The sequence below is a fragment of the Choloepus didactylus genome, chromosome 23, assembly GCF_015220235.1.
Source record: "Choloepus didactylus isolate mChoDid1 chromosome 23, mChoDid1.pri, whole genome shotgun sequence".
Classification (NCBI taxonomy): domain Eukaryota; kingdom Metazoa; phylum Chordata; class Mammalia; order Pilosa; family Megalonychidae; genus Choloepus; species Choloepus didactylus.
This window is the reverse complement of record NC_051329.1, coordinates 1,903,445-1,922,438: the sequence shown is the minus strand read 5'-3', so window position 1 is coordinate 1,922,438 and position 18,994 is coordinate 1,903,445. Positions and strand designations below refer to the sequence as shown.

Here is an 18,994-nt window from a genome sequence, read left to right as displayed (position 1 = left end):
TGGGAAGTAGAGTCTCTCTCTCTGACTTAACTCAGACACCTGCTGGCAGGAGAACCCAAGGTTTTATTTTTCCATCTTAATAGGAATATTTTTTTAAAGTACAGGTTCTGAGTGATTTGGGTGCTTTTACGTTTTCGTTTTTAGTTTCCTCTGCCCTTGACTATATCAAAGGGCTGACAGATTCAGTAAGAGCTTGCCTGTTCAGCAACCCAGCACATGCTCAGAAAGCCTCTGCACCGGTTTTGGGTAATGGAATTTTAAAAGCCTCGCACGCTGCTGATTGCTATGCTTTCGACACCAGCATACTGTTATTTTCCTTGTTCCTGTGATTTAATGTTCTGCCCGAAATTGCCACCGAAGGTTCTGAAATGTCTCCCTTAACATTTGTGACTCGAGAGGCCCTGTGGCTGCAACCCGAGCACGGCCGAGGAGGGGAGCCCCACGTGGTGCCATCCATTGGCGCACAGCATCCCCTTTCTCAGCCACCCCATGTCTGCCTTTGTCTGGGACGGGTGGCCACGGCCAAGCTTGATATTGTCTCCAAATGTCTGCACGGTGGGGAGGAGAGAGCCCCGTGGCAGCGCCTTACCAGGCCAGCTCCAGTCGAAATAAACCGCCTTCCCTTGTTAGAACCAAATTCTCTTTTCTCAGGGCCTTTATTTTAAAGCTTTTAAGAAGGGATCATTTCACCAAGGGGAGATAGCTTGTCAAAATAGCTCATTGTTTAGGATATAACGATTAAACTCTCAGGAGTTATTTCAAAGAAGAGCTTGAATAACTATCAGTATATCTCTGTCCTCAAACCCCTCTTCTCCAATCACTGTTGCAGATTAAATCAGTAACTTTTGTTATTTTTGAAAAGCTTTACATATGAAAAACTATTTTCATAAGGTGATGTAATTGCTCGGATTCAATTACCTTGTGGTCAAAGTTTTTTCGCCAAATGTATTGGCTTCTGGTAAAACCCTAAATATATTGATGTTTGCCCCAAAACACCCAAATGATGATTTCCCTGCACTTCTTTATTGGATCCATTCTTTTTGTTATAAAGCTATCCTGGCATATTTCAATTTGATTACAGTCTTCTTAAATTCAAATAAAAAAAGAATAGAATCCATTTTCCTGCAGGGGACAGCTGAACGGCCTCGGAAGTCCCTCCGTGGGTGCGCAGCTTTGTTATTTGTTGCTGAATTCTCCAGTGTTCTGTCCATTTGTCGTGATATCATGCGGTTGTTTTCCTTCTGCGTCTGTTTCATCCGTCCCTGTGACATCATAACCATCAATCATTTTGTAAGGGCTGTTTTATGGCCGAGTTTAATTTCCCATCTCTCAACCGGTATCCGCATGGGGGCTGGAGCCAGCAAACGGACACTTGTGATAATTCCCTCGCGCTGGGCCTGACCGGGCTGCTGGGCTTAGCCATGAGCTTGGCAGTCTGGGAGCGGGCGCCGGAGGTCGGAGTGGGGGGACAGTAGAGCCCCAGATGCCCCTCGGGCACCAGGACTCTGCCCCTGTGCGGGTTAGGTTGAAGGATGGTGGTTCCATTTGCTTCCGGTTCACTCATTTGTTGTGCCTTTTCTTTTGTTGTCCCACCCAGCGTTCCGAACCCACAACCTCACTGTGCTCCCCTCCCATAACTCCACTTCTGTGTATGCCAATGACTCTGCCTACTCTAACTTCTCTGCGACTGTAGGTGAGCACTGCATGCTTTCGTTCTGTGTTTTGTCTGGTTGCGATCTACAAAGACGTTAAAGGCCAATCCAGTTTAGGTCTGTACAAATTCACTGTAGCCGAGCTAGCGAATGAGCAGGTGCCCCAGAGAGGAGTGGCAGGGCACCAAAGTTAACATTTAGGATTAAGCCTAAAAGGGTGTCACAGATCTCAATACATTAGATGGTGCGTTTAGCTTTCCGCTTTACCAGGATCTTCCAAACCAGCTGTTCGTTTTCAGAACAAAGCAGACGCAAGATTAGATGCTTCTAAAAATAAAAATTGTTTGGATTTTTTTTAATGGATTATATTCTTTGGGGAGGAAAAGCATGCCCTTCTAATGGAAAATTAAAGTTGATTTTTAAATACCTCAGCAAAAATTTGATCTCTTACAAACATTAAAATCAGCATTTCTTCTCTAGCTGCAATTCCTTTTTTTTTTCTTAATCATTTGAAGCTGTTTTATAAAACACACCCACAAGAGTCCTGCTTAAATTATTATCTTATTTAATAGCCTCTGAAGGCTGTATGTTTCATATTTTTCCAATGCAGCTCAAGGTGAATACAATTGTGCATTTATTTGATCAGTGTGGAAAGTCAGTCCAGATAATTTATGTCTCACCCTTTGCTCTTTTGTCAACACAGAAACTGGTTGCTCTTTCAACCGAGAGGTGTTTGGTTTCCGAAATTAATTTTGGCAATCAAATGGTCTGGCTTAGGGGTTAACATATCCTAAATCAATTATGCAGCTGCTAGTTATGCATTTAAGTTATAATATATAAACCCCCCCAGCAAGATAGGAGCTACCTCAAGATCGAGTTTAAAACCCGTAGAGAAAACCCCGAGGCCCGTGGCAGTGAGGGCGGAACCCCCAGGGGGTGTGGACAGGCCGAGGGGCCCCGCCGGCCCCCGCCAGCCCCAAGGGCATCGGGCAACTCTGGCCCCACGTGGCGATGGACGGTGGGCGCCTTCCCGCTGGGGCTTTCATGGCCTTCGCTGTGGGCCCTGTAAATCATTTGCCTCACGCTCACACGGTCAGACGCCTTGGCTGCGGGCGGGGAACAAAACAGGATGTTAGGACAGAGCGGAGTGTCGGAGCCATCTGGTGTCACATTAGCAGGATCCAGGTTTTCTCCTCGAGTCTGAAAACGGCTTTTTTGAAAGAGGTGGGGAGGCACGTCTAGGAGCGGGGGCCCTGCGCTGGGACTCGGAGAGAGGACTTCAGCTACTCGGAAAGTGGGGTGGGAGGACGGGGTGGGGAAGGCTCAGACAAAGCACGGTATTAAAGCTTAGGCCAGTGGGAGCTGATTTTCATATCCCACTTGGTAATCCAACTCCTGGCAAACAAAATCATTAGAGTACTAGCCTATATAATTTATTAATTACATGCAATTAATAAAACAGTATATCATTAGTATAACTCTATAAATAATACAATTTACATTATAAATATATGTCTAAATACTACCTACTTTTATGTAAGTTCCTTGTAAGTCTGACATGTCTTTGAAATTTTTAATCTCATAAAATTATTGATATGTGATGTGAATTTTCCTACTTAGATATCGTAGAAGGAAAGGTCAACAAGGGAATTTATCTCCGAGAGGAAAAAGGTGTCACCCTCCTGTATTATGGAAACTACAAAAATTCTTGCATCAGTAATCCAACGCAGTGTGGTCCCGAGGGTGAGTGAAGCAGTTTTTTTTTAATGCATTTTATTTTCAGGGAGCATCTGCTCCTCTGGGCAGTGGTGGATGAGAGTGGAACGTTCTCACTGATTTCAGAATGTGTGGAGATTTCCAATATGAAAGGGGAGGGGAGGGACAGGGATAGAAGCCAATAGAATTCTAACTGGCATTTAAAAATAAGTAATGCGAGAGACTTGTCCTGAAGGCTGAAAGATAAAGCATCATCTGACAGAGATGTGAGATCAAAACATGTAATCTCGAAAAGGGGAAAAAAGTCTCTATACAATCAGTATGGTGATGTCTCTCCAGGATTTGGATACAGCATGTCATTTGTGGGAAGGAAATCGACAGGGTGGACTGTACGAGGTTATTTCTGCCTCTGGGATACGAGCGACGGATCTGGGGAGGACGTGGTTCTTACCACGCATGTCATCAATTTGCTTCTCCACGGAGAGCAGCTGGGCAACAGGGAGCTGCCCCAGTAGGTGGTTGCAGGCCTGTGGTGAAGACGTGGGCAACACACACACACACACACACACACACACACACACACACACACCACACACACACACACACACACACTGAAATTAGGCATCGGCTGTTTATCTCCCCCAGGAAAACTGCCCTATCCTCCAGGGAATGGGCTGCAGACGAGAGACGTCTGGGCCCCGTCTGAACCCTTTTTGGGAAATTGTTCTCTGCCATCCAAACAGGTTCCTCTATCCTAGGTAAAACGAAAATTCCTGTTTCCGTGGGGGTGTACAGGAAGAGTTGCGGCGTTTTGGCTGTCATACGGCCTTATACAAATTGCGTGGCAATGAGCTAATTGTGAATGGCTCCGGGATGTGCAGTCTGCATCCCAATAAAAATAAACAGAAGCTTAGCGGGAGGGGAGGTTTTGGACTTTGCAGAACTCCCAGTTCTGAGAAATGGTTTGAGGTCTAAAACCACGGCCAGGTTCACCCTGAGATTGGGCTGTTCGTGTCGCGGACAGCTCCGCAAACACACCCGGCTTGTTTACTTCTCTGGATTAAAAACAACCTCGGGCTCGGGGGCAGCGGCTGAGACACCAGGAGCGTGTCCCCGCTCCCAGCCCCATCCTCCCTGCCCGGGCCGGGGAAGGCGGGGCGTCTCCACGGTGGGGTTCACTGGGGTCCTGGGGCCCGGCTCCTCTTCTGAGGGTGGTGTCTCCGTGGGGTGATCAGGTGGAAAAGCAGACGGAGATAAGCTCTAGAAAGGCAGAACACTGGTAGAAGAGTGGAGGGCGGGAGGCCTGGCAGGGAAAGGAGATTCTGCTTTCTGTATGAGAACTTGGAGAAGAGAACAGCTCAATTTCTCAGATGCTTGTTCTTTTTGAAAAGCTCAAACCTCAACTCTGTCTCCTAAAACATTCTTCAAAAAAAAAAAAAAAAAAAAAAATCAGCTGAAAACATGACCAGAGACAATAAAGGGATTTGGAAATAAGAAGCATAAAACAGCTGACCTGCTGGACTGAGATGAGGTGCTAGTCTATTTAAATGCTGATTTTTGTTATAAAAATACTCTCCGTCTGCTTTTCACCTTCCTTCGTTTCTGCGCACCAGCACGGAGTCCTGTGTTTTGGCCAGAGGTGCCCTCTGGGGAAGTTTTGGCACGAGCCGGGTCATGGGCACTAGATGGAAATGGGTGGACACTTCTGAGGATCCTTTGAGAGAAAAAGACTTTGAAATCTGTCCATTCTTGTAAGTGACTCTGAGGAAGCTGTCTGTGTTCGTTAAATGCTGGGCGGCTCTTCTCCTTCTCCCACCACTCAAAAGCACAAAGGGGAAACTGACCAGAAGGGGCTGTTCTCGGGGGGCTCCAAGCCACCTGCACAGCTTGAGAGCTCAGGCTGAGGGTAGCCCTTGCAGAGACGAGCTCCCGACCAGATGAGGTCCTCTGGCGTACACTGGCCCCAGCTTCCCGGCCTGTCTGTGGTCTGTCTCTTCAAGATGCAGCTCCATGATGGCCAGGATTGCACTTGCCTAGGCGGCTGCCGTGTCCCTGAGGCCTAAGCAGTCAGTGTTGGGCACCAAAGAGATGCTGAATGCACATTTACCGCACACACTCATCTGCTCTAACTACCTTTCTGTTCCTTGAATCCCTTTAAATGCACTGCCATCAATTGTTTTTTACAAGCCTCTGCTTGAATATTGCAATAATGGGCCATTCACCTCCCCTAAACATGCTCCTCTGAGTTTCGGAAGGGTATTTCTGATATTGGGCTAAATTCTATCTTCAGTTGCTTCTGCCCATTACTTCTAATTCCAGCTCGACTCTAAATCCCCTGAGCTCCTTTCAATAAAAAGTGTCTCCCTGTTTTACACCTTGGCGTTACCTTTCCCATCTTCTGGGAACGCTGCTGTTACTATTTTCTCGTGAGCATCAGAACTTCCTCTGCTCATGAACACGGAGGCGGCGGTTGCCGTTCTGAAGCAGCAGCTGGGAAGTCTCAACAGCCACACTCCCCTCTTCTCAGCTTTGATGTCACTTTTTCCCTTTCATTAGGCTGTTAAATTCAAAAAATTGTCAACAAAATGCTAAGCTATTTGCAGGGTGGAGTTTCAGGATAGAAGCTTCTAGAGAGGTCTCGCAGATGCAGGCTGGGCCTGGACCCACCTGTGTCCTCCTCGGATGATGGGGGTCGTGGGGGCTGGAGAGCAGACTGAAGCAGGGGCCTCAGGAGGCACTTAGGCAGTACAGCAGGTTACAGCTGGGGAAACTGAGGCCCAGGGAAGGGGCGGGGCGCGCCGAGAGCCACACGGCGTGGAGCAGCGCGTCTGAAAGCATGGCCCGCAGAAGGTGCTCGGCAGGATCAGTTGCCGGAGGTTTCCAGGCTCCATCCCAAGACCTACTGATTCAGGCTGAGTAGATGAGGGCAGAGAATCTGCATTTTCAGCCATGACGTCCAGGTGATTCTCAGGTACCCCGTCTCGAAAGCCGGCCAGATGTGTTGATCCGGTGGGGATTCTGTTGGCCGCCACAGTATTTTGCATTTCAGCCGGCTTTCTAAATTGTTTTCCATAAGGCAGGTGAGTCCAAGTATCCCGGCTCCAGATCCATGTCCCCAGAAATGGGACCTCGCACAGTGCTTTACATTTGTTTTAAGATGAATCCAACCCTTAAATGTGAGAAAATTTAATTGAAAAATCTGTACTCCTGGCTTCTCTTAAAAATTCAGGAAATCCAACAACACTCTGCACCTGCTAGCGGTGGGTTAGAGTGAAGTGAAGGCGTGACTTCCCTTTAGAAAGCCCAGTTCCTCCAGACCCCTGCTCTCCTGCATGCGCTGTCGCTCGCGGAGGCTGAGGGTGCCGGCGCTGCTGATTCCTGAGAGGTGGAGCACTGGGAGGAAGGGGAGCCGCTTCTCAGGCCCGGGCTCTCCACCAAGAGCGGCGTGTGCGAGATGTGCGGGATGTCCGGCTGGGAGGCAGACGGTGCCTTAGGACAGCCCAGCGGCTGTGCCCTTCAGCATCATCTTCCTGGCTCGATGGGCACACGGAGGCCTCAGGAATCCTGGCCCGGGTGTCCCCCCCTCTCTCCCCCTGCACCCCGTGCGCTGTGCGCTCTCCTGGCCCACTGCACGCTCACCTGTGGTGGAAGTGGACGTCCTGACCATCACTCGCTGCCCGTTCTGCTTAGTTTCTCCATCACCTCGGACTTCAGCTCTTACTTTTCTTTCCAAGTCTCCCTTTTTGCCACGACATTTCTCCTGCTTTACTGGGTTGTTAAGGCCATCGACTTCCTTCTTATCATGGAGCTGGATAAAAATTCTAAGGATAAAGTGTTGACGCTTCATTCATCTTTCAGCTTCTCTTTCTTCATTGAAGTCAGAGGCTGTTGGGGCAGAAAATTCCCGCTATGTCACGGAGCTTATACATTTTTCCTTATCCAGTTTAAGACGAGGAGTGTGTGTATATTAGGGAAATTGCCTAACTGTTTAGCTCCTCACGTGCTCTGTGTTTTTTAGGATTATAAAGAAAGTCCTATGACCCATTGTCCTTGTGCTGGGTGTCTACAGTACTGAGAATGGATAACGCTACCCCCCAATCTAACCGGCCCACAAAGACGGTCGAGACATGCGGGCAGGATGGTGTTCATGCCAAAGAGGAAGTCCAGGGATGAGTTATTTTCTATAATGGGTGTGGGTCAAATGATGCAGTTATCCCAGTTACCAGGAGTTCTTAAGACAATTCTATAATTTTAGTCACTTCCAAACCACTTTGCCAAATTTTTTTTAACCATATGTAAGTACCACCCGAGCTATTATCATATTTAACATTTTTGTTTAAATTTCGTTGAAGAGGAAACTTCCCATCACTCTCATGAACGGGAAACCCACAGTAGCTCCATCGTCTAGAAGATACCCGTGTTACTGAATTCTAACTGGGTATCACAGCCTCCCGAGGCTCTAAGTTGGAGATGTGGTGTTTCTTTGTTAAAATGGGGTTAGCAATTGTTACTTACAAATGGGTTTTTCCTTGTCACAACCAGAAGAATTAATAGACGACTGGAAAGGGAATAAGCCTCTCATGTTGTGATTCAGTGTCATTGAAGACATGCCCCTGTGCTCCCTAAAATTCACTTGGAAGCCAGGCTCCGCGACCATGGGCCGTGGAATGGCCAGCTCACATGAGGACACATCAGAGACTGTCCCGTCGGCCAGCGCCGTGCTGCAGCGTGCAGGCAGAGGAAGATGCGGTTAGTACCTCGCAAACCCAGCCACACAGCTCCCGCCTCGGGAGGGCAGAGGGACGGGAACTTACAACACTGCGGGTTGGACCCGGCTTCCTTCCGTTTTCATGGTCGCTTGGGGTGGCGTCCAGTGACTCTGTAACAAGCCGGTGCTCGCTGGATGTGTCAGAGCTTCTGGCCTCAGCGCCCACCCCCTGGCTAGACCCTCTCTGCAGAGGATGGAAGAGGCCTCCGTGGGCCCGCTCGTGCCCAGGGGTCGGGCCTCACAGCCGCCTCCACTGGTCAATAGTCACGAGGTACCGGGATCACAATCCCACAGTCCACCCTGCTCCAACTTACGTGCTTCTGGAAGGGCTGGGCATTTGCCCGCCGCCCGCTGGAGAGGCCCAGAGCTCCGAGCCCTGAGCACCTGTGTCTCTCTTCCTGCGCGGTGGTCACATGGACTCTGAAATCCACTTAGATTCCCCAGACATCGTCTGTTGCCACCAGGTCATTTTACAGATAAAGGAAGGAAGGGCTGAATCCTGGGAAGCTTCCCCTAACCAAGCCCCAGGAGAGTGTCCAGCGCCCGTGCTTGAGCTGAGCTGTAAAATCGGAAGTTGAGCCGGCCAGCTCAGACTGAAGGCCTCCTGACCTAGTACTGCCTTTTCCTTTTTTGACTTTTTATTTTGGGATAATTGTAGCTTCACACGCAGTTGTAAGAAATAATACAGGGGAAACAGTGTACCCGTCACCCAGTGGGAGCACCCTGCATGACTGTGGCCTCACCTCAGCCACGATACGGACCTTCATGCAGCCCACTGGCCGCATCCAGAATTAATTCATCAGCTTTACATGCGCGTGTGTGTGTGTGTGTGTGTGTGTGTGTGTGTGTCTCAGAGCCTCTTGTGTGTCCAAATCCACCTCTTTGGAGGTGGCAGACTTGGCAGGATTTTGATTTCTTAAAAAAATTGCCTTTCTTTGTCCACGTTTGGGCTTCTGAGCAGCCAAACACATTTGCCTTTTAGCAATTCCCCCCAAGCTTCAAATTGTTGTGTGTTCCGAGTAAAATTCAAAGCAAACGTTTCTGATTCACTTATGTGTCCTCACTCACACCTTCTTTGATTAGAAACGCCTGATATTTAACAGGGCCACTGTGGGGCTCCCGCTTTCTCAGATCAGTGAGGGTCCCTTGGCTTGGCCAGCAGCGACTGTCTCTGTGCCTTGGCGGTGCTTGGGGCCAAGCGGCCTGTCAGTGCTTTCCCTGCCCCTTCCTTGATGGGTTTGTCCATCGCTTACACCTGCCAGGGCCACAGATGGACGTTAACACCTGGGAGGTGGCCGTGTCTCTCCACCTCTTCTCCAGCTCAGAGGCTGTGGTTGAAGATTAATGTCCCCCCAGCGATGCCCACTTCTAATCCCCCAAACCTGTGAATCTGTTTCCTTACATGGCAAAAGGGATGTTGTAGATGTTAGGTTTAGGGTCTTGAGATGAGGAGATTATCCTGGATTAGAGGGAGGCGGGAGGCCAGAGAGGCAGGGGCTGGGAGGAGCCATGCTGCTGTCCGGGGGACGGAGGACAGAGGACAGAGGATGGGGCCGCTAGCCAAGGAGTGTGGGAAAGGCAGGGAACGGCTTCTCCCGGAGCCTCCAGATCAGTGCACTCCTGCCAGTACCTGTAGCCCCATGAGGCATCTGGCCTCTGGAACTGTAAGATACCAAGTCCGAGTTGTTTTAATCCGGAAGTTTGTGGTGATTTGTGATGGCAGCACAGGGAGACTAACACAGAGGCACAGTGTGAAGTTCCCCTTCTAACCTGACCGTGGGCCTGAGACCTGACTCCACCCTGGCCCACACTCGCCCAGGAGCCTCTTTCCTGCCACCCCCTTCCGCCTCCTCTCCTGCGTTGCCTAATCAGAGCTCCATCCAAGGTGACTTCCTCTGGAAGCCTCCCCCGACCCTCAGCTTAGCTAGCACCCCGTTAAGTCTCGTCTTTAACACTTGCCACGCTGTCATCGTGGGGACGTTTGTGTGGCCATCTCGAGTCCTCTCTCCCCTCCCCCACATGGTCCCTTCCGGAAGCTCAGGGACCCTGCCTCCCTGTCGTCTGCCTCTGAGACTCTGGAGCATTGCAGGCACCGGAGAAATATCTGCTGAATGAACGAGTCAGGTGTTGTCCAGGCGGCCTTGCCCAGGACTGCCACTGACGGCCCTTGTTTCTGAAGTCCTCCACCCCCGGTCCAAACATCCTAGAGCCTGCTCTTCTGGCCCAGGTAATTCTCACAGAAACCCGCTCCCAGCCAGGGCCAGGGCCCACCAGGTGCAGACAAACTTGTCCCCGCTGGAGTCATCTCTGGGAACCAGGTAAATTCACTAGCGGAAGGGAGGGAGAGACCCTGTAGCCTCTCCAGTTGCTGGAAGTGAGAGTCATCTCAGGCAGCCTCTCCACACAGCAGCGGTCAGCAAGGAGGGAGCCGCGAGTGCAGCAGGAGGGACCCTCCCCCCTGAGTACCTAACACAGCTGGGGAGTCCGGGAGTCCGCGGACCCCGGCTTCAGCTTGGCTCAGGTAACCTGTTCCGGTTAGCCGCTGCTGCGTCAAAACACTGCCCACACCTCGTGACTCAGCACACAGTTGGATCATTTCTCACGGTCCTGTGGGCAGTGGGCAGGCTGTTGTGGTCAGACGGTGGCCAAGGCTGGGGTCATCTGAGGGCTCAGCTCAGCTAATGTCCAAATGGCTTTCTGTTCTCACACCTCTGCCGGCTCCTCCCTGGGACGGTTTTCCCCGACACAGTAGCCTGGGTCCTTACACTTTGGCTCAGACCCCCGGGAGGCAGAGAGCAGAGCTGCTAGGCACCCACGGGCCACCCCTCGGCTCAGGTGGGAGTCTTTTGGTCAAATCCACCCCAGGCCCACCCAGACCCCAGGGTGGTGAAACGGAGTCGGTGACCTGACACGAGGGCTGGGAGAGGGTGCTGGGGCTCTCCGTGGAAAAAGCAGTCCACTGCAAGCTGGGCCCAGGAACTCACACAATGTCATCAGAAGCGGACTCTCTCCATCTCCCTGCTCCATCTCAGGAAGGCCCTCTTGGCCGCAGCGCGGCCCAGGGGCTCTGGGTTCCACTTTATCAGCTGAGCTGACCCTCCCTGGAACAGTTGCCATGATTCTGACGGGCTCCACCCCAGCTGGCCTGGGGGCCTGTGGCCAGCCCACCTAAAGCTGGGAATTGAGGGCGGGAAGGCAGCTTCCCGGAGGGGCACAGGGTGCTGTCACTGGGTGTGGGGGTGGATGCTAGCAGGCGAAAGCAGCTGCAGGTCGTCTTGCCCTCCCTGACCTGCGGCTACTTGGGACTACTCTGGGTCATGCTCGCGTGTGGGCCTGGAGAAGCTGCTCCTGGACCCCTCCTCCTCCCCCGCCAGCCTCCGCCCTGCCCACCGCAGAGGGGACAGGGCACCAGCACAGCTGCCTCACCTGGCTTCCTGGGTTCAAATCCTGGCTCTGTCACTCACTAGCTGTGTGGCCCTGGGCGAGTTACTTGACCTCTCTGTGCCTCAGTTTTCTCATCTGTAAAGTGGGGACAAACTAACAGCTCCTTCCCTGGGGTGTGTGGAGGATTAAAAGAGTCAACATGTAGAAGGTTCTTAGGGCAGTATCTTGCTCCTAAGGAGTTCTCATTAGATGCTACAAATCACACTTTTTCATAAAGTATTCTTTATATTTTAAGGAAATTAATTTCTCATTTGTTAAATCTATTACAAACATTTTTTCTCCCAGATTGTCACTTGTCTTTTGACTTGGTTATGGCAAATTTATTGTCTTGTAGAGTTTTATGATATTTATGGCAAATTTATCATCTTATGACTTCTGAATTTTTTTTTCTTTTTTTGTCTTGATAAGAAAGACCTTCTCTTGCTTTTTTGGGGAGGATAGATTAGGATTTAATGGTCATATTGAAAAAATTTTTCAATCCTGTGCTTATTTCGTGTTCCTTCAGATTTTTTTCTTCTTTGTATTAAGGATCCCAAGTGCATGGTGCAAAATTCCTCTAAATGCTAATATTAGAACCTCATTATGAACCTTCTAAAACTCTGTGAAGACTCAAATTGACATTTGCATGTAAGCTGCTCCCCAGATGGAAACAATTACTCGGCATGCTGAGCTAAGTGGAGAGCTGGCTTAGGGGTCCCATCGTTTGCTTTCCACCCTTACCTAACGCTACATTTAATTTTCCAATGTTATTTTTCCTCCTAGGCAGGCAGATACTTGGCTCCAACAGGGCCATTTTGAATCAAGTGAAAGGAATTTTTAAATGTAGCAAAGACTTTTGAAAAAATTGACTTCCATGAATCCTCCTGGGAATTTGTTTCGTAACAAAAATTTCACAATGTACTGTGTTCATTTTCCTGTGAAACTGGACGTTTCTGTGAGTGGACAGCATGGCAGGGAAGCTTGGGGCTTTATTCTGGATTCCGGGCCACCGAGGCTCAGGCAGACGGAGGTGGTGGGAGAGAGGGGGCCTCGGAGCCCCCCCACCGGCCGCCGTGGTAGGGAGCAGGCTCTCCCGGCTCAGGCCAGGGCCCAGGCGTGGTCAGTGGCTCTCCAGGCCTCTGTGGTCCCTTCCCGGAGTCCCTCCTTTCCTGGGGTGACCCTGCCACAGGACACTCTGTGGGACTGTCCGCTTCTCTCGGTGGCCCTAAGAATGGACCCCTGAACACTGAGCCTTCTGCTCTGGAGCTTCTTGGAGGCCAAGCAAGTTACAGCCCCTTCCACTGTTCTGAGGTTCTGCTTACATTGAAAAAAAAAGAAGAAAAAAAGGAGAACTGCAGAGCACGGCTAGCAGGTGTATGTTGTGTTTACGTGTTTGTTGTGACTGTGAATACAACACGATACATTCACTTATCTGCCACCACAGTCAAGACAGCTTGGCAGCAAGACCTGTGTTTACATTTCAGCGGCAGATGCCTTCTTTTCGTTCAATCGGTGTCTCTCCACGGCCACCAGATGATAGAGCCCAGGGGTCAGTTTGGTGCCCTGTATATGAACCAGGCCCCCTCCTGACACCGACCGAGGCCTGCTCTTCTCAGCGTCACTGGGATGTGTTTACCACGGAGCCTGGGCCAGGCAGGGAGGCTGAAGCCGCCGAGTCTTCCTCCATCTGTCACACGCAGAGGCCAGGCCGGTGGCTGACCTGACACACATGCACGCACATGCACACACACACACACACACATCACGTGCTCTCTGAAAGAGGGCCTGGTGGGTAAACGGTGCTGGAGGTGGAGAGGCAGGACAGAGGCGGAGAGACCTCCAAAAGGCAATGGCGGGGGCTGGGCACAGGCCTGCCGCGGGACCCAGGACGGGGGGCCTGGGCGTGCCCTCGGTGGTCCCATCAGCCTCTAGTGGGGAGAGGCTCGCCAGCCAGCAGCCCGCTCCCCCATGTTCACGTTTGAACCAGGGCCTTTGCTGCAGGCTGGGGTCTGGGCTCAGGACTTCCAGGAATCAGCAGGTTGGGTTTCTTGGAAGAACTTTAGCTGCCAGGGCCCCTGTGCTGTGCTCACCTACTGATGATGAATTATCTTGGATCCCAATATCTCTGAACGTGTGCTTTCCCTCAGACCTAAACCCCCCTACTGCAACGGACCCTGAAGGCAGGTAATCTGACATGTGCTAAAAGGAGTTAGCTTCAAGTTCTGTTTGGCATATAAAATGCGGGAGAAAATCTTACGACCCGGCCACAGGGAACTGTTTAAAGGAAGTGGAGCCCCTGCTTAGATGGTGCTGCAGGGCAACGTAAAAAGGACAACGGGAAGAGAGGACTTGGGGGTGCTGGGGGAAGGCGGAGGTACAGTAAATTTTTGAAAACATGTTGTTCATCAACCAGTATGCACGACGTGGCTCTTTCTCTGCCAAATGGACCCACAGATGAGGTTTTGGGGGGAGCCTCGGCCACGGAGGCCCTGGGTGGAGTGGAGGAGTGGAATCTGCGTGGGGTAGGGTTGACGTGAGCAGGCTCTGGAGTTCGTCTTCCCCGGGTTAAATCAAATTTTAATCACTTACTAGTTGAGTGACTTGGGGAAATTTGCCTTGGTTTCTTCATCTTATAATGGGGTTCATAGCAGGTTGTTGTAGTGTTTAAAATGAGATAATTCATTTAAAACTCTTCGAAAACTGCCTGGCCCTTAATGAGTCCCTAATAAATATTAGCTCTTATTGTCAGTACTGTATGGATTTGGGAGGAGGGGTATTAAACAGGCATTACCTTCACAATGAGAAAAAAAAATTGCCTTTACAACAAAAAATAGAGAGCGGAGAGAGCTGCCCGCCTCCAAGCGTCCGTTAGTAACTGAGCCGTGCCTTTCCGTCCCCAGGAGTCACGTTTTCTTTCTTCTGGAAGACGCAAGGACAGCAGTCGAGGCCGAGCCCCTTTGCGTATGGGGGGCAGGTCGTTTCCAGCGGGTTCAAGGTCTGCTCCAGTGGAGGCAGAGGCTCCGTGGAGCTGTACACGCGGGAGAATTCCATGACGTGGGAGGCCACCTTCAGCCCTCCAGGTGAGCGCGGAGGCGGCCAGTGCCTCCCTGGGGATGGGGACACGCTGCCGACGCGGCCCTGCCCTGCAGCCTCCTGGCTGCGAGCGCCTTTCTTCCCGGGAGAGGCGAGCGCTCGTCCGTCCTGTGACGCGGGAGCTTCTCAGAGCGGCGAAGGGCTGGTCCCGTCCCCGAGAACTGACTGCGGGACGCCTCGGTCTCCCCGCGTGCTTACCCTCTAGGGGAGCATGCCAAGGGCTCGGCCCGGCGCCCACGGCTCTGCCTCCTCTTCTCCTCATTCCTTGCCCCCCCTCCACCTCCTCCTTTTTCTTATTTTTACTGTAGAGCTTTGGAACTGTTTGAATCTGATTGGTAAAAACTGATGGCAAAGAGCGGCTGAGGCTTCACGGAGAGGAAAGGGCCTGGGAGGAGAGGCGGAGAGGGCAGATGGAGCAGGCGGCCTTGGGGACAGCGGGGTGGCCTTGGGGACAGCGGGGCGGCCCTGGGCCTGGCAGGAATGGCCTGAGTGCAGGTGTGGCTGAGCTCTGGAAGAGTGCGTCCAGGAGTGAACGTGCTTCCGTTTGAGGCTTTCCATCTTCTCTGTGACCAGGTCACCTGCTGGGTATGAGGTGCAGGTGTGGGCAGAGGCTGACGGTGGGAGGTCAGCAGGGACCCAAAGGTGTTTCCAGGCAGCAGAGAGGGGGGCCCAGCACCTGCCAGGGGTGAAGAACTGAAAGGCCAAGGGGGACAAAGGCCCTGGAACGTTCCCTCCAGGAGGAAGTGGCAGCTTTGAAATATTAATGCAGATCTCTCTTCTGCTCTGTTTGAAGGGAGCTGTGCGGCTCACTGGTCAGGAGGCATGTCCACCCTCTGTGGCCTCCTGGCTGGACATTTGGGCCCGTTGTCTACTTAGGATCCAGGGGCCCTCCCGAGACCCCAGATTTCTGGATAGCTGCACACTCCTGAGCAGGGGCCCTGAGGCAGTCGACCAGGGCCTGCCGGGCTGCTCTGGCCCCTCTGGCGGGGGTCCAGGATGAGCCCCTCACACACAGGCTTGCAGAGCACAGCGGGTCCTCCCGGTGTCAGCTGCCGTGCGAGGATGTTGAATGAGTCTGATGTGTCCTCGTAGAGAGGAAAGCCATGAGCGAGGTGGGCCACCAGCCTTGCTGGACAAGGCGCCTGCCGGATAAGGGCGCACCCTGGCCCGGGCTGAGACGGGTCCTGCTATCCGAGCGCCTCTGCAGGTTTTTTGTTTGTTTTAACCTTTTTGGATTAGTTGTAGCTATTTGTTACAATTTCATTTTTAAATCAAGCTGCTCCAGCTTCTGTTGGAAAGCAGGAAGATGGGTAGCTCAGGGCTTCCCCTCTCCTGGCAGCGACGGGGGCTGAGTGGGGCACCCCTGTGGATGGCACTGCCCCTCAGTGTGCCCTGGTCAGCACAGAGACACCACCCGGGAAGCAGCTCCTGCCCGCGCCTTCTCCAGCCCCTGGCGACGGTCAGCAGGCATGAGGATGGCTCTAAGGCTTGCTGACAACTGGGCTTCTGTTCTGTGAGTTGGTGCCTGTGCCCTGCCAGCTGCCAAACGTTTCAAGCATCACCTCCCTTGTAGGTACTGGAGCCTGAGCTCCGGGTTAAACGGTCTGGGCTCACCCTGAACTGCTTGGAAGCTAGGGGTTGGGGATGAAAGACAATTTCTTTCTTGAGGTCCAGAGAGCTGTGACGTGTCCAGCCCACAGGAGGCTCTGTGAGGACCCAGCAAGGGTGACGGTGATGGAGATGTGTGGGGCTCACCCCACGGCGCTGTCACCCCTTGCTCTTTTCCAGGCCCATACTGGACCCATGTCCTGTTCACCTGGAAATCCAGGGAGGGGCTGAAGGTCTACGTCAATGGGACCCTGAGCACCTCCGACCCGAGTGGGAAAGTGTCCCACGCCTACGGGGACCCCAGCGCCAGCCTTGTCCTCGGGTCTCAGCAGGAACGGAGCAAGCCCTCCGAGAACGGAGCTTTTGACGAGTTCATCATCTGGGAGCGGGCCCTGACTCCCGAGGAGATCGCCATGTACTTCACGGCGGCCGTGGGTCAGTGAGGGCGCGGGCCGGGGCTGGGCTGGGGTCTGCTCCCGAGGGGGCCTCTGCATGTGCCTGCCCTTCCCGTCCCCGTCCCTGCAGCTGGGGTGATCCAGCGGGCAGCAGGGCAGGCGAGACGTGTCCCGGGCGCCTCCTAAGTAGAGTCTTTTCCCCAACACCTGACCCCTGGGGCAGAGGGATCAGCAGTTGCCAGCTCAGTGCTCTCCTGCCGATCACCGGGGCTTGGAGGTGTCCGAGATGGATGCTTGTTGGAAGCTTTAGGTGGCACATCATTTGGTTCCTTCATGTATTTGATGAACAGGTATTTACTACGTGCCCCCAAGTCTGACTCTCTGATGGGCCCTTGGAGAGACCCCAAGGTGCCCTCTCCTTGCTCAGCAGAGCGGTGCTTTGGAGCAGGGACCTTGCCAAGATGGGCCCTGGGAAGCCCCTTTTATGAAAAAAAATTAGATAAAACTCATATAAAAGTAATCATTTAAAAGTGTACAGTTCAGTGGCACTTAGTACCTTCACAATGGTTGTGCAACCATCACCCCCAGTTAGCTCCAAAACATTTTCATCACCCCAAAGAAGACCCCGTACCCCTCAGCAGTCACTCCAGCACCTCCTCCACACTGGCAACCACCATCTCCTGTCTGTCTCTATGGATCTGCCTAGTCTGGCTATTTCATAGAAATAGAATCACTCAATTTCTGGCCTTTTGTTTCTTAATCACTCCAAATATCAGTTTTCCTCTCTGTAAAATGGATGAAAATACTACCACCTGTCCCCCCAGGGGTGACATGAAGAGAAAACATGACAAGAGGTGTAATGCCTGGAATATGGTGAGTTTTCAGTGTGTCTTAGTCATTTTAAAAATCGATATTCACTTTTCCCTCAAGATTCCATTTTCATCTTGCCTGTAAGAGAATGCATCGGTTCTTTATTTCCTCAGAAAACAATCTGCTGCAGGGGCTCCTGGTTGTCGCTTCTGGCAGCTGCTGCAGTGATGCCCAGGGGCAGGGGGTGCTCAGGGGCTGGAGCAGAAAGGCCCCAGGCCCTGGCCGGTGCTCGCCCGGTGCTGACCCTGACAGCCTTACTGGTTAGGAACTGACTGATCATGTAGCAGGAAACTGAACTTACACCGAGGAGGGAATTTTTTGATCTCATGCAGTTGAAACTCGGGAGAATCTGCTTCCGGATGGGTTTGGTGCCGGGCGCAATGACGTCGCAGGAACCCCTCTCTATTTCTGGGGGTGCCCCTATGTGCTGCCTCTCTCTCGGGCAGGCTCTCCCCGTCGGGGCCAAGATGCTGCCCCCGCTCCGGGTTACCTTCTCAGCCTCAGCAGCCTGGGCAGAGAAGCGAGCGCTCCTTCCTGTTCCCCTGCGCACACCTGGGCCTGACTCCCGTGGCCCCGACTCATCCACGCGTCTTCTGCAAGCTGAACACTGGGCTGGGGGTGTAGGACATGCGGAGTGGCTTGACTCTGGGCCACAAGACTGCCCAAGAAATTGCCTGCTCCAAAGCCCAAAGAGGAGAGCAGAGCCCTCAAAGGACAAATGGGATGTTGTCATTGGAAGGAGGACCAGATGTTGTGAAGGCAACACACGTGTCCACGGCAGCCTCGGAGGGTTCCGGCTTCCAGTTCCCGCTGACGAGATGGAGAGCATGCCTCTTACAGAATCGACATCAGGACAAAATATTGTGTATTTCAAAGGGGAAAATGGCATCAATCTACTGCATTTTACTGCCTAGATTTAGAGAATTGTCACTTTGCAACCAGGGTGTCATCTGTATTTGTTATTGAAGTCATCAAACAACCCTGCCTTCCTGGTGTTTTAGTAACACTGGGAAGAGCCACGGTTCTCCCGGTCGTGGAGCTGCCACAGCCAACTCTCGGCACAGGGCAGGCAGCTGGGGCTCAGGCAGGGGTGTCCATCCCTCCGCGCCGGGCAGGGGGCTGTGCAGTCCCCTGTGAGGTCACCCGCCCCTGCACTTGGGGTCAGTGTTGCACCCTCTGTGGGGTCCAGGAGCGTATTCTGTTGATGCCTACATGTCCTGGGGAGGGCCCTGCACATTCCTGAGCCAGACCCGACATATCAGAGCCCCCTATCTCTGGGGCATTTGGTTCCAAGGCAGGTTATGATGTGAAGCACACACAGAGGTAATGATCCCTGGAATCCCCCAGGAAGGCCCTGTGGAGACAAACATTCATTTCTCAGTGGGCCTGACCCAGCCAGAGCAGGGCAACCAACATGGGATGTGGGCTGGGGTCCACGGAGGAGTGAGACCCTTTTCTCAGTGAAAAGA

At 52.4% G+C, this 18,994-nt stretch overlaps 1 protein-coding gene across 1 annotated transcript in view; it reads left to right on the top strand.

The window, feature by feature from the left end:
- ADGRD1 (adhesion G protein-coupled receptor D1) overlaps positions 1 to 18,994 on the top strand; it is a 168,973-nt gene that overhangs the window by 22,309 nt on the left and 127,670 nt on the right. The window contains exons 5-9 of the mRNA XM_037817221.1: positions 145 to 246; positions 1,598 to 1,693; positions 3,273 to 3,395; positions 14,460 to 14,639; positions 16,441 to 16,695. Of these exons, the coding sequence (XP_037673149.1) occupies positions 145 to 246; positions 1,598 to 1,693; positions 3,273 to 3,395; positions 14,460 to 14,639; positions 16,441 to 16,695 (756 nt within the window). The remainder of the gene's footprint in view (positions 1 to 144; positions 247 to 1,597; positions 1,694 to 3,272; positions 3,396 to 14,459; positions 14,640 to 16,440; positions 16,696 to 18,994) is intronic.